Source organism: Pyxicephalus adspersus, chromosome 9 (assembly GCF_032062135.1).
Source record: "Pyxicephalus adspersus chromosome 9, UCB_Pads_2.0, whole genome shotgun sequence".
Taxonomy (NCBI): domain Eukaryota; kingdom Metazoa; phylum Chordata; class Amphibia; order Anura; family Pyxicephalidae; genus Pyxicephalus; species Pyxicephalus adspersus.
In genome coordinates this window covers 54,717,957-54,729,771 of record NC_092866.1, presented here as the reverse complement: position 1 = coordinate 54,729,771, position 11,815 = coordinate 54,717,957, and the positions used below count along the sequence as shown (strand labels likewise).

Below are 11,815 nucleotides of genomic sequence, written 5' to 3'. Positions count from 1 at the left end.
AAGATTGTTTTGTACAGTTTTCTAAATCTATTCAAACCTTTTAAATACTTTGTTGTATGCTCATATTTCTTTGTACAATTTTGTAAATAAATAGCCATGCTTCAATGGAGTATTTGTGAGTTACTTAGAACCAGTGACTGAAAAGCATAAAATGTTGGTTCATCAAATGTATGGATAAACGTAGTTTAGGAATCCTTATCATTACAAAGAATGCCTCAGTATTGGCCAGAAAAAAATAAAAGTAGTTTTTTATCATTTAGCAAATCATTCCTTTAGTAGTAACCTTAAAGTATTTATTTTACTTATCAAACCAAAGTTCAACATTTATACTTTACATAAAAGGGTAGACAACCCAACTTTTTTTTAAATGCAAAAAAATGCAACATACTGTACATTTTTGTAACGTGCATACTATCCCACCCAGGGTGTGGTCGTGCCCGCCCCACTACACCCCTGCCTATGTGTCACTCAAAGGAGAAGAAACTTTCCCCAGAGTAACGTCCCACTCTGTGTTCAGAGAGTCAATCCACCCACCATCCTGAGCCTGCAATTCCAAATGGGAAACAAGGTTTCGACTCTGGCCGGTGTGCCCCCTTCTTCTCCTGATCCTGCGGTGGGGGGGAGGGGGAGCAGACCGGCCAGAGCCATGGACCACCTATTCCCAAAAGAAGTGAGGGCACAGCGTTCCTACCCATGCCTGCCCCACTACACCCCTGATCCCACCCTAAGCTTAGACAGCCATTCCAATATTACCTTTTAAAGTGATATCACCTTGTCTATAAAGGATTGGAAAATTAGCTAAAGCTTGACAAACAAAGCTTTTTTTTTGATTGAGCAGTCCACTTGATTATTTCCTCAAAATGACCAAAATAAATCTGAGTTTCTGAAATCAATCAGGGGTTGTGTCCCTTTTTGGGGAGACTTACCACTCTGTTTGTACTGCTAATCCTTGTCACCAAGAAAGAAAGTAGGGGGAATCCATTTTTTTAGAGTTGTCCTATTGAAAACAAATTTTGGGATACTTCCCCAAGTGCTCAAAAAAAGTTTGTCATGTCATGAATAGTTTTAAGTGGGTTTAAATCTCTGTCACATTTTAAATAATGTCTGTATCCCTAATGCAGCAATGAAAAGAAAGTATCCCAACACTGTGATATTTGGCTTCTGCTCCTGTTTCTATGACGTCTGTGTAATTTTTCATCCACTCTGACTTTTGGTCCGTTTGATGAAAATGACAAGCATTTTGGGTCGACCTCTCTCAAACAGGGACCTTACAGACTTCCTAACCATACGCGGTCACGGATTGGAAACTAAACATTTTGATGGAACTGATAGATGAGTATTTTTTAAATTTTCAAATTGTTAAAATAGGTGACAAAATTTCCGGTTGAATATATGGTTGACAATTTTGGCAGATTAAGTGTGCAATGTTAATAAAAAATAATTCCCAATACATTATATGTCCATTTACCACATGGAAGTAAAATGCAAGTCAAGCAAAATAATAAAAAAAAAGTTCTGTAAGATTAAAGCCAAAGTATTTCCCACAACAAGCTGGGGTTCAGTAATAAGGAAGTTTCATGAAACAATCAGTGAAGTTTGTGACATGTCTAACTAGCTGACCCTAAATTATCCAGATTTGGACATTTTAAATCACTTACAATTAGCACTGCAAATGATAGTATGCAAACATGCAGGTATGAAATTTAAAAAAAAGAAGTATCCATTTTGTTATTGAACTAGTAACTTTTGTAAACAACTACCGGAATTACTTATATTGCTGTTTACTTCAAAGCAGAAACATCTCGTAACTTTCACAAGATGGTACTGAGCAGAGATCAAAGACAGAATAATGATGATTGTGTTGCTTTCTGCATTACCTCTAATCATGTGCAATTGATTACAAAGCAATCTGTACTGGCTGCCTTTTAAGACTTTGACCTCTGTACATTGGTTTGACTCCATCACTACCTGACCCATCAAATATCTGCTTTTCCAGTGAGAAAGTGTACAGAAATCAACGCTTCAGGATTTACAAATTGTTCTGGGAAAATCCTGTTTCCATACTGTAGGTTGCACCAGGTAAAAAGTATTGTTTTAATCTATGCTTTCTATATATAGGTTGTTTATTTGAGTAATTGTGTTTATTAATATTACTCATTTTAAAATAATTATTATACAATCATAAAATACCCCCAAACCCATCCTTTCCAGCTTTGTTGCAATCATATCAATGAATTTTGGGTCCTACTTATTTCCTTATTTCCCTTTATTATTAATCTACATCTATAATGTCGATCTGTCATGTACCTCCCATTTGAGGTGCTCCGATTTGCTTCTGGATTGCTCACCTATGTAGCAGCAAATTGTTTGTCTGGTTAAAGCTTACAGTATTCCATTCCTTCAACTTTATACACATTCCTACTGGCCAACAAGGCAACTGCTCATATTTATGGGCCAATAAATGAATATTAGTATATGAATATAATAATAATATTATTATTTTTTTATCACTTTACCAGTGTTCTACCTAGGCCCTTTTAGCCAGTTGCACCATCCAGCAATTTTCAGTAACCACCTGGCTGTTTTGAGGTAGTTATTGCTGAGCTGAGTCACAATACAGGGGCTGCCATCCGCTTAAAATTTCCTCCCCTTTCTGCCTAAAAAAAATTCTGTGTTGAGCACTGTTTACAAATGAATAAAATATATACCATTTCCTGAAGTTCACATTTTCTAGCAATTGACTGTTTTTCTTTTTTATGGTCCTTGGAAAAAGTAAGCAATAAGTCCAACTATACCATGTGGTGGTATAGTCAAAGTCCCCTTTTAAAACACTTTACCTACCAGATACTACAAAGCGGTGTTTATCATTTGTTATTTACAAGGGTCAACTTAAGACAGGTGGGAAAAAGGTACAAATTCATGTAATTGTATGTTGCCAGAAATGGACTTCAAAAACTAATCCTAAACTAGTACCCTGTAGTCTAAACCTTCATTCTTCAAAGCTTTAGAGTTAGATGTCACTTCTGGCTATGTAATCTTCAAGAAGTTATCCAGGTGATTTCACAAATACCTGCTGTTAATGCCATTGTCAGCCACCTTTCAGCCTGACAATGCACTGTATAGTTACTGCAGATTAAGGAAGCAGCTGAGCATTTCAGACCTCCATCCGCAAAACATTTAGCTCTGCACTGAAGCCGGCTCTAGATGAAACACAGTGATATATGATCCTGAAATCTGAGGAAACCAACGTGGGAACAAGACCTCACATCTTCCGAAAAGTCGCCACACAACATGTAGCAGCTTTTTCATTAACATAGTTTTACATTTCTGAAAAGATCAAGATCAATTTAATGAATCACCTAAACCCCACCAAGAATTTGATCTACATGGCTAACTTGGTTTGTATAGTATTTATGTGAACTGTATAGCCCCTTGTGTGCAAAAAAACTTGATTTTTACCAAAGGGCCCTTTTTTAAATACATTTTTTACTAGCATGCCAAAGCAGGGAGAAACAAGCCATCACAGCTATGATGCAGGTTACGAATGGAATTAGAGAATTTACTGTCATAGAATAGACAATAAATGAAGCTATAAGAATAAATGTGTTTTACACTTTGTGTATGCATAACATGTATGCAATATATACACATACAATGATACTCGGACAATAGGGATGAGGTTCAAGCACAATCTGGCTGCTTGTTATCTCTGCGCACTTATGTGGAAATTATAGTGGACTAAAGACTGCTTGCTCACAGCCTATGTAAACATTCATAAATTATTACTAATGTAAGCATTAGCTGGAGGCCAAATGTTAGGCAACGTTTTTATTGGCTGGTGGTTGACAGCAGCGTTTCGCCTTAACCTGGAATGTGAGCTGAACCCTGAACAAATCGAACCTGTGCAGATTTGACCATTACTACAGGACAATGACAATAAGCCTATGATAGAAAAATTCCTTAGTATAGGTTGTCATTTAAGAAAATTTTCAAAACAACCAGTAGACCCACATGCATTAGCCAGGAAAGTAATATGCAAATCTTTATGTTCCTTTAAAAGTAAATCTTACTTCCACCCCAACTAGTCTTTTTTGGGTCCTTTATAATGATGAATGACATCAATGACCCATAACAGATACTAATGGAATAGGAGAATGGTAGGAGGAAAACTATAAAGAAATAATAATTAAAGGCAAAACTTTTATTTCAGATTTGAATTGAGTAGTGAGGTGATAGAACCTCTGCAGCAAACATTGCTGATATGAAAAACAAAGTAATCTTTTGATTATTATTAATTTTTAATAATATTAGCCCAGGCCAACATGGTGACACACCCCCAGGCAGTGTATCCGTGATCCCAGACCATTTTAAAAAAAATATTTCCGCCTGAAAGAGGACCATCAGGAAAAGGTGAGTATTGCAGCAAACATTACATTTTTTTTATTAAAAGGGCCTACGCAATATCATTGTTTCAATACCGGGTAGCCTGTACTTGCAAGTTTCATTATGTTCTCAGTCACATTTGCACAAGTTTATGATAGCTTTCTTCTAATATGTAAGGGTCCTATTTATGAGTAACATAAGCAGTAGCTACATTTACCACCCTTACACAAATCTACCTTGTAGATATATTTTCTATAGGCAAATAGCTAAAAACGCCGTTGAAATACAAATATAAAGAAACTATTTTACCTGCCAATGGAATTGTATTTCATATTTGTATCCAGTCCTGAGGTTTACCTAGTCATGCAACACAACAAACCCTTGTCTGACTAGGAAGGAGACCTGATTTTTCCCTGTTGCAAATAAAAACGCTTGCAGGTCTTTTTCTTCGCCTTGTCTGTGAGTGGACAGTAAATGGAGAAACAGCACACTGCTAATCTCACCTTGCTCACAGTCTGTTTTTAACTCTTATAAGCATTCTTTTTGTTAACACAAAATCACTTAAGCACAGTTGACTGGACACTTGTTATTTATTATTAAATACAGAGCTGCATTAATTTGTGTCCTTTATATGTGCCTGGAGCTTAGCTTTTCAACAGCAAGGAACGTGCAAACCAACAAAGACGTTTTGCAAAGTTTGCGCTAAAATCATCAAAGTATTTTTTGCACATGTATTTGAGGGAGATTATGTGCAAAGACAGCACAGACGCATAGCCAGAAGGATGTAAGCAAACCACAGTGGAGGAGGGCAATTAAACGCAATGTATGGGGAGGGTATGGCAAAGAGGGGAATGCACTTTGTTTGGGCTTGTTTGAAAATTTGACAACCAGATTTCTTGGAAGTAAAAGTGATCTGGGCAGCTGTTAATTGGGAAACTCTAAAGAACAGGTTCAGGATAAAAGCAGAATTAAACTCGTTATACTCAACTATCCCTGTTCTTTCGCAGGATGCCGCCATCTTTGTCCTTCTTCTCCTGAAAACGATCTTCACCCATCTTGATTGGCTGGGCTGAGATAGCCTAACTCCCACACAGGTGCATGGGAGTTCTTTTGTTCCCAGCATAAACAAGGGCAGCCAGGATTTCTGGGTATCTCTGGTAACAAATCTGATTTGCACTTGCACAACTTAGCAAAATTTGACAGATGGGCAGCGATCAGGTAAGTAAGAAGAGTTATTGCAGAATAGAAAACGTCTGTTCACAAGGATCAAAACCTGCCTGATCACCAATTGTTCACCAAAGTATGACTTACAATTGAAGAGCAGTAAGAAATTCTGTGGTAAATAAATCTAGAGGGGCACTTTTGGGTTTACTGGCTCAGTATCCTGGGGGCAATAGCAGGGTAATATGGAAATCATGGATTTTGTGTACTTAAACAGCAAAGGCTGGTCTTGGAGGCAAAGGAGGTATCAGTGACCTAATAAACAAACAATATTTTTATACATCATCTTTATATTAAAAAAAACTGTTTGAGAAAGTACTAAATCCAGGTAATAAGTAATTACAAGCCTCATTAAATAAACTAAGAACATTCCTTACCTTCCCTGACTGAGGCAAATCATTCTTCATGTGAGTCTCACATGCTCCCCCTACCAGACAAACAGAGGGTAAGACTACACATAGCTGAGCTCTGATTTACAAGCTTTATGCTATTAGCCACACCCTGCAAAATTTTTTATAATACATTTTTTAACTGCAAGCAAGTCTATATTAGAGCAACAAATGAAAGCAAAACATGAAACTGCATTAGGTGGACAGAATCAACAGGAATTTCTAGGACTTTGCAAGAGAAAGCTGGAAGTTCTAATGTACTTACAAATGATTGCTGCAGAACAATATTTCTAATTTAACTAGCAAAAGTGTGCGTGTTTGTTGAATTGGATAAATACAAAAGTGTGCTTTGATGCAGTGATCATAAGTGAATACAAGTGTGCTTCAGCACTGTGGTGGTAAGGGGCTTCTATACATGATGCAGACACAGTGGTTAGAGCAGAGACAGGAGGGAATATGCACACATCCACAACCCAAATTGGGTATCAACCCATAGATTAGGGAACACTTCTCATAGTTTAGGTGCAATAGTTTAGGCTTTCTATGGAGCTATGTTTATATTTACAGTTGTAGCTATGTAGACAGCACTCCAGTAATGATTTGGCAGCTTCCCCAACTAGGAATCACTGGGTGGGCCTCAGCTTTAAGAAGCATCCCACTAAATTTCTCCTAAAGCAACTCCACAAAACTGGATGTTCTGGTGTTGCTCTATTATAGTTTAGAACAAAGTTAGTCCTGCGTTGTCTTCAGGTACACATCTTGTGTGCATAATAGTGACACCTTCTAGGCCTGAACTCAAGTCCTACTTCCTAAAACGGGGGACAAGTGTTGTTTAAAGAGTACTGTACATGTATTGCTCATATTTGCTTTAATCTGTGAGGGACAGCATCAGTGACAGACTCCTTCAGCGCAGACCACAGTGGCAGACTCCTAATGCAGATTTTAGTAAAAGCCCCACTCATTGTTGAACCCCCAGTGCAAACCTCAATGACAGAACCCATGAATAACAGATCCTTCAGAACCGCAGAACCGTGCAGACTCCAATTACAGAAAATAGTGAAGACCTCAGTAACAGACCCCAGTTCAAACCTTAGTGACAGACCCCCAGTACAGGCTTTAAAGACAGACCTTTCAATGAGACTACCAGTGTAGACTTTAATGACAGACCTCAGTATTGATACAGACATCTCCTGGTCTAAATTCCCAGGTTTCATGATGGACAGGGCTCCTCTACTACCGCTGTGAGAGTAGCCATTTACTTTTAGTACGGACATAGCGACAGGTCCTGATAATAGTACTAGTGCTTGAAACAGTAAATTGGTGATTTAACAACAGGCCCTTTTGTAACGTATATGGAGCTTGGCGGTAAATTAATCAATTTTCAAATAATTAACTGATTTGGAAGACAATGCTGATGTCTTAGGTCTCATCACAGAAGGTATGAGACAAATAGGGGCCTCTGCATAGTTGGATCAAGAAGATCAGTCTAACCTAAACAGGCTAAGCACTGAAATAGCAGACAATTATAAGGGAAGGTGAGCACAAAGACATGAGCATTTTACTTATGCAAGAAACCGTATGGGTTTGGGTGATGAAGAAATGTTTATGTTGTATTTCCATTTCTTATTTCCAGGGAGCTTACTTTTTTCAAAATGTTACTTAAAATGTTTTTTTTTTGTAAATCAATTATGTATTCATTTTGTAGATCCTATACATGTCAATAACAAAAAATATATAATGTCCTACAAAAACTTTTTTTTGATACATAGGTTTAGTTACAATTTTTCTGTAAATTGTACTGATAATTGTTAAAGGTCTTTTTTTTAAAGCAGTGAATCTAACATCCCCTTAAACATTCCCTGGCGAAAATCTCTCAGGTCCATGTGTTTTAAGGGCAGTAATTGATTCCCACTAGGAAATGTCAGATTCCCTTTTTTTATAAATAGATCCCTAAGTGTGTCCTGATAAAAGAATTGTGTTTTTTGGGGTTAGGAGGAACAATCAATTATACAGAAGACCTTTTTATACTTATTGTAAAAATAAATCTAGCATGCACAATTCACCGACAGTACTTGATATAAAGTACTATTTGCAATTAATTTGATTTCAAATTATTGCTAATTATTATTTATAATAATTAATAATTTATGTGACTGTGCAATAAGATAGTAATGGTAAATTATACAGTGAAGGGATATTGTTGGTATATATGAAGTGGGCTAAGCATTGTCCAGAAAACTGCAAGGTGTGTGGGACTCATGTTCTGGATATCATGTCAGCTAGATTTTGCATGGTATGCTGCCTGCCATTGAGGGTAAATCTGCAACATTCTACATTGATTTGCCTATTGCTTTTTTGTGACATGTGATTCAATATACAATAAATATTTATATATTTATACGTTAAAAAATATTAATATTATCTCTCAACATTTGTTTTAACTATTGTGTATTGAATTCATATGTCAAAAATAATTAACCCAATATCATAATACAATGGAGGAAATGTATGCTTGTATTTGAATATGTTAAAATAACATAAAGAGAAACCACATGAATGTAACTCAGAGAGTGAGCTCAGAGTGAGGCTTGGTTTCAGAAAAGATCAGCAATAGAGCTCAGAGTGAGGCTTGGTTCTAGAGGAAACCCCCAGCATGAGAGCTCAGAGTGAGGCTTGGTTTCAGAAGAGATCAGTAATAGAGCTCAGAGTGAGGCTTGGTTCTAGAGGACCCCCTCCCCAGCGTGAGTGCTCAGAGCGAGGTTTGGTTTCTGAATAGTCCAGATGGTAAAAGATAGAGTAACTACCGATAGAGTAAAGCTCGGTTCCTGAAAACTCCATCAGTGTAGCTCAGGGCAAGGCTTAGCGTTTGGAGGGAACCGTTCCCAGGAATAGGTACATCATGTTTATTTGGTTTTAAAGTTTTAATATTTACTGATGTTTCTCTGCCTTTAACGCATTGCCAATGTTTTTATGTTTCATTTATTTTAGTTATTTTGGCACTGTGTGCCCCTAATAGAAAGGAAGGGTTCAAGAAACGTTTCTGGGGTTGCCGCTGGGGTTGAGTTCACAACTGCAATGGAATCTGTGGATGATCTGTTTGGAGACATCATCATGTGCGAGGAAAGGTTTGTGGAAATTTGAAGGGACTTGTTCAATTTTTTTGTTCTGGTATCTCAAGTTTTGACAGTCATAGGTGTGACTTGTACCAAGTGTTCCAATCCCTTCCTGTATTATTATAGTCATATTTTAGAGTGCATACATTGCATTAGGACAGCTTATTCAAATAAATAGGCTGCCGGTACAGCAGAACAGATAAAAATAAACATCCGACATGCAGCATTATTTTGTGACCCAGGGCACCATAACATACTGTAATCTGTATCAATACATTGTGGTGTGCTGCGGTTGTCTTGGAGTGCTATTGACAATAAATGGCATCACATACAATGTACACATTTACATGCATTGCAATATCATGTACGTTATTGCAACACATTGTTGCAAATGGTTTCCTAGTATAGATTTCCTCTGCCTAAATTAGTAGTAACTTCCCCCAGTTGCAGGAGAAATTATATTTACCTTAATAACTTTACAAGCCTAGGAGAGGAGACGACAGGATGTTAGTAAACTTTTCAGTAGGATGTGAAAAAGGTTCAGTATGGTGGAATTTCAGCATGTAGCTAAATTTAAGAATATGGAGTCATGGCCTTAAACTAATGGAGGATAGTTCAAAACTAACCTCAGAAAATATTTTACCATACGAGTAATAGAGGCTTAGAAGAAATTATCAGCAGAGGTAGTGAGTCAGTTAAAATTTTGCTGATTTTAGATACGCATGTGCCCAGCTGTAACACTTTGCTGAGCATACATGTGCAGGCAGGTAAAAGCAGTGATTGCAGAAGGGATATCGCCTGTCCCTTTCTGCAATAACCACTTGCCTGAATTTCATTTGGTAAAAGTGGGACGTTAGTTGGTTTCCTGGCAATCCTTGCTTCCTTTCTGGTAATGAATGAATGAACTCCCTTGTGTCTGCGCAGGAGTTAAACCAGCCCAGTATATTCAGCACGATTTTCATTCACTATAGGGCCGCAGGGAGACACTACATTAGGCATCCCACGAGAGGCAGCGGTTCCCTGGCGAGAGAAAGCGGTAATCTCACTGCCAGTCTGAATTTAGCCTTGGTGCAAATAAAGTATTATGAACAGTACGCAACTCTACAAAATCTAGGTTAATAAAATTGCGCACAAGGTGAAAAAAGCAGCTGCTTTAAAATTGTATATACTCCACGGATAGACAGAATAAATGGTGCTAGAAATATATGGTATCCTAATTTATCTACTGCAGAATAAAGAACATCAGATTAACATAATAAAATAAATTATGCAAGTAGATTTAATAATAAAATCATCTCTATTCAGATCAATTGAAAAAACATACATTAGTAGATCTTATGAACTGAAGCCAATTGGAGCACCCCTGATAATCTTCACTTCAATTCAAAAAAACTTTAGTATCCGTTATGTAATAAAAAGTCCCAGGAGCCTCCTTCAGCGAGTCCTCCTGTGCCATGCAATCAAACAGCAAACAGTAGAAATCACAATAGTGTAAAGCTGTTTATTAAAACCAAACAATAAAAGGACAAATGCATACCGTAGTTAAAATGAAAGCTGCGCTCTCTTAATACTAACAACGTGATGTCACAGGTATCTAAAGAAAGCTCTTCCCTACACTTTTCTCCTAAACTGGCATCATCAGGTATCTCTGTTTATATAAAAGCACAGCCACCATATGTGTGTATAGTTTTAAAATCATGTTATTGCATTAAAGTAGGCCTGAGGAGCATATGACATGCAAAAGATAATCCTAAAACAATGTACTATAAGCGCCGACCATCAATCATGCTATAGACAGCACAACCCATACATAATGCATACAGGTAGTCCCCGGGTTAAGGACATCCAACATATGGACAGACACCTCCTAGATACCAACGGGCTTCCCTGCTCACAGAAGCTTGAAGGGGCAGGGGGCAGTTTGCATGACTTGCAATCATTTGCTAAACACAGCTGAGGTTGTGGGTAATCTTAAGGACTGAGCTCTTTCTGCAGCCTCTTGTAACTCTTTAACCACCTAGGCAGTTCATTTCTGTCTGGATTTATGAATCTAAAAGCAGTACATTGTTTTTCATAGAAATTTATTTTACAATATAATATAGTATGAGTATAAAAAATTTTGAAACACAAAATCATGTAAAAAAAAATATATATTATACTCTTACTATTATATTATACTGTAAAATACATTTTCATGAAAGACAATGTACTGCTTTTAGACATAAAAACCCACTGTATTTCATTCAAAACAGTTATTTTGTATTGAATGCAATACAAAATAATTTGAAATTCCTGCCACTCCACCAACGCACGGGCCGCACGCACCGACATCACCAGGAACTCCCGGGTGACTCATCAGATGCAGAGGACGGGGATCGTGAAGAAGGACGCCGGCGGACCTAGTAGCGTAGTCTTTATCATTGTTTTTAATTGTTTTAGCTACCTTGAATGTGATTTGGGGTTACTGCTTTCAACATCTTTTTTTTACCATTGGGGAGGTTAATGACCAAGACAAACTCTGCAGTTGTTTCTTTTTGCATATTAAAGCACAGCTTGCTCCAATAATTAACCACCTGAGCGTTACACTGAGGTCTAGATTTCTGTACCAAAAGTGATCCACTGTTTTTCATGAAATTTTTTTTTAAATTGTAGACCTGTAACTTACAGAAATATGTCCGAACAGGGGTTCTAGTAGATAATATGAATATA

The 11,815-nt window shown here is 37.3% G+C and overlaps 1 protein-coding gene across 1 annotated transcript in view; it reads left to right on the top strand.

Annotated features, from left to right (window-relative positions):
• Positions 1-8,728: 8,728 nt before the first annotated feature.
• LTO1 (LTO1 maturation factor of ABCE1) overlaps positions 8,729-11,815 on the top strand; it is an 11,209-nt gene continuing 8,122 nt past the window's right edge. The window contains exons 1-2 of the mRNA XM_072422078.1: positions 8,729-8,885; positions 8,982-9,118. Of these exons, the coding sequence (XP_072278179.1) occupies positions 9,069-9,118 (50 nt within the window). The 5' untranslated portion in view covers positions 8,729-8,885; positions 8,982-9,068. The remainder of the gene's footprint in view (positions 8,886-8,981; positions 9,119-11,815) is intronic.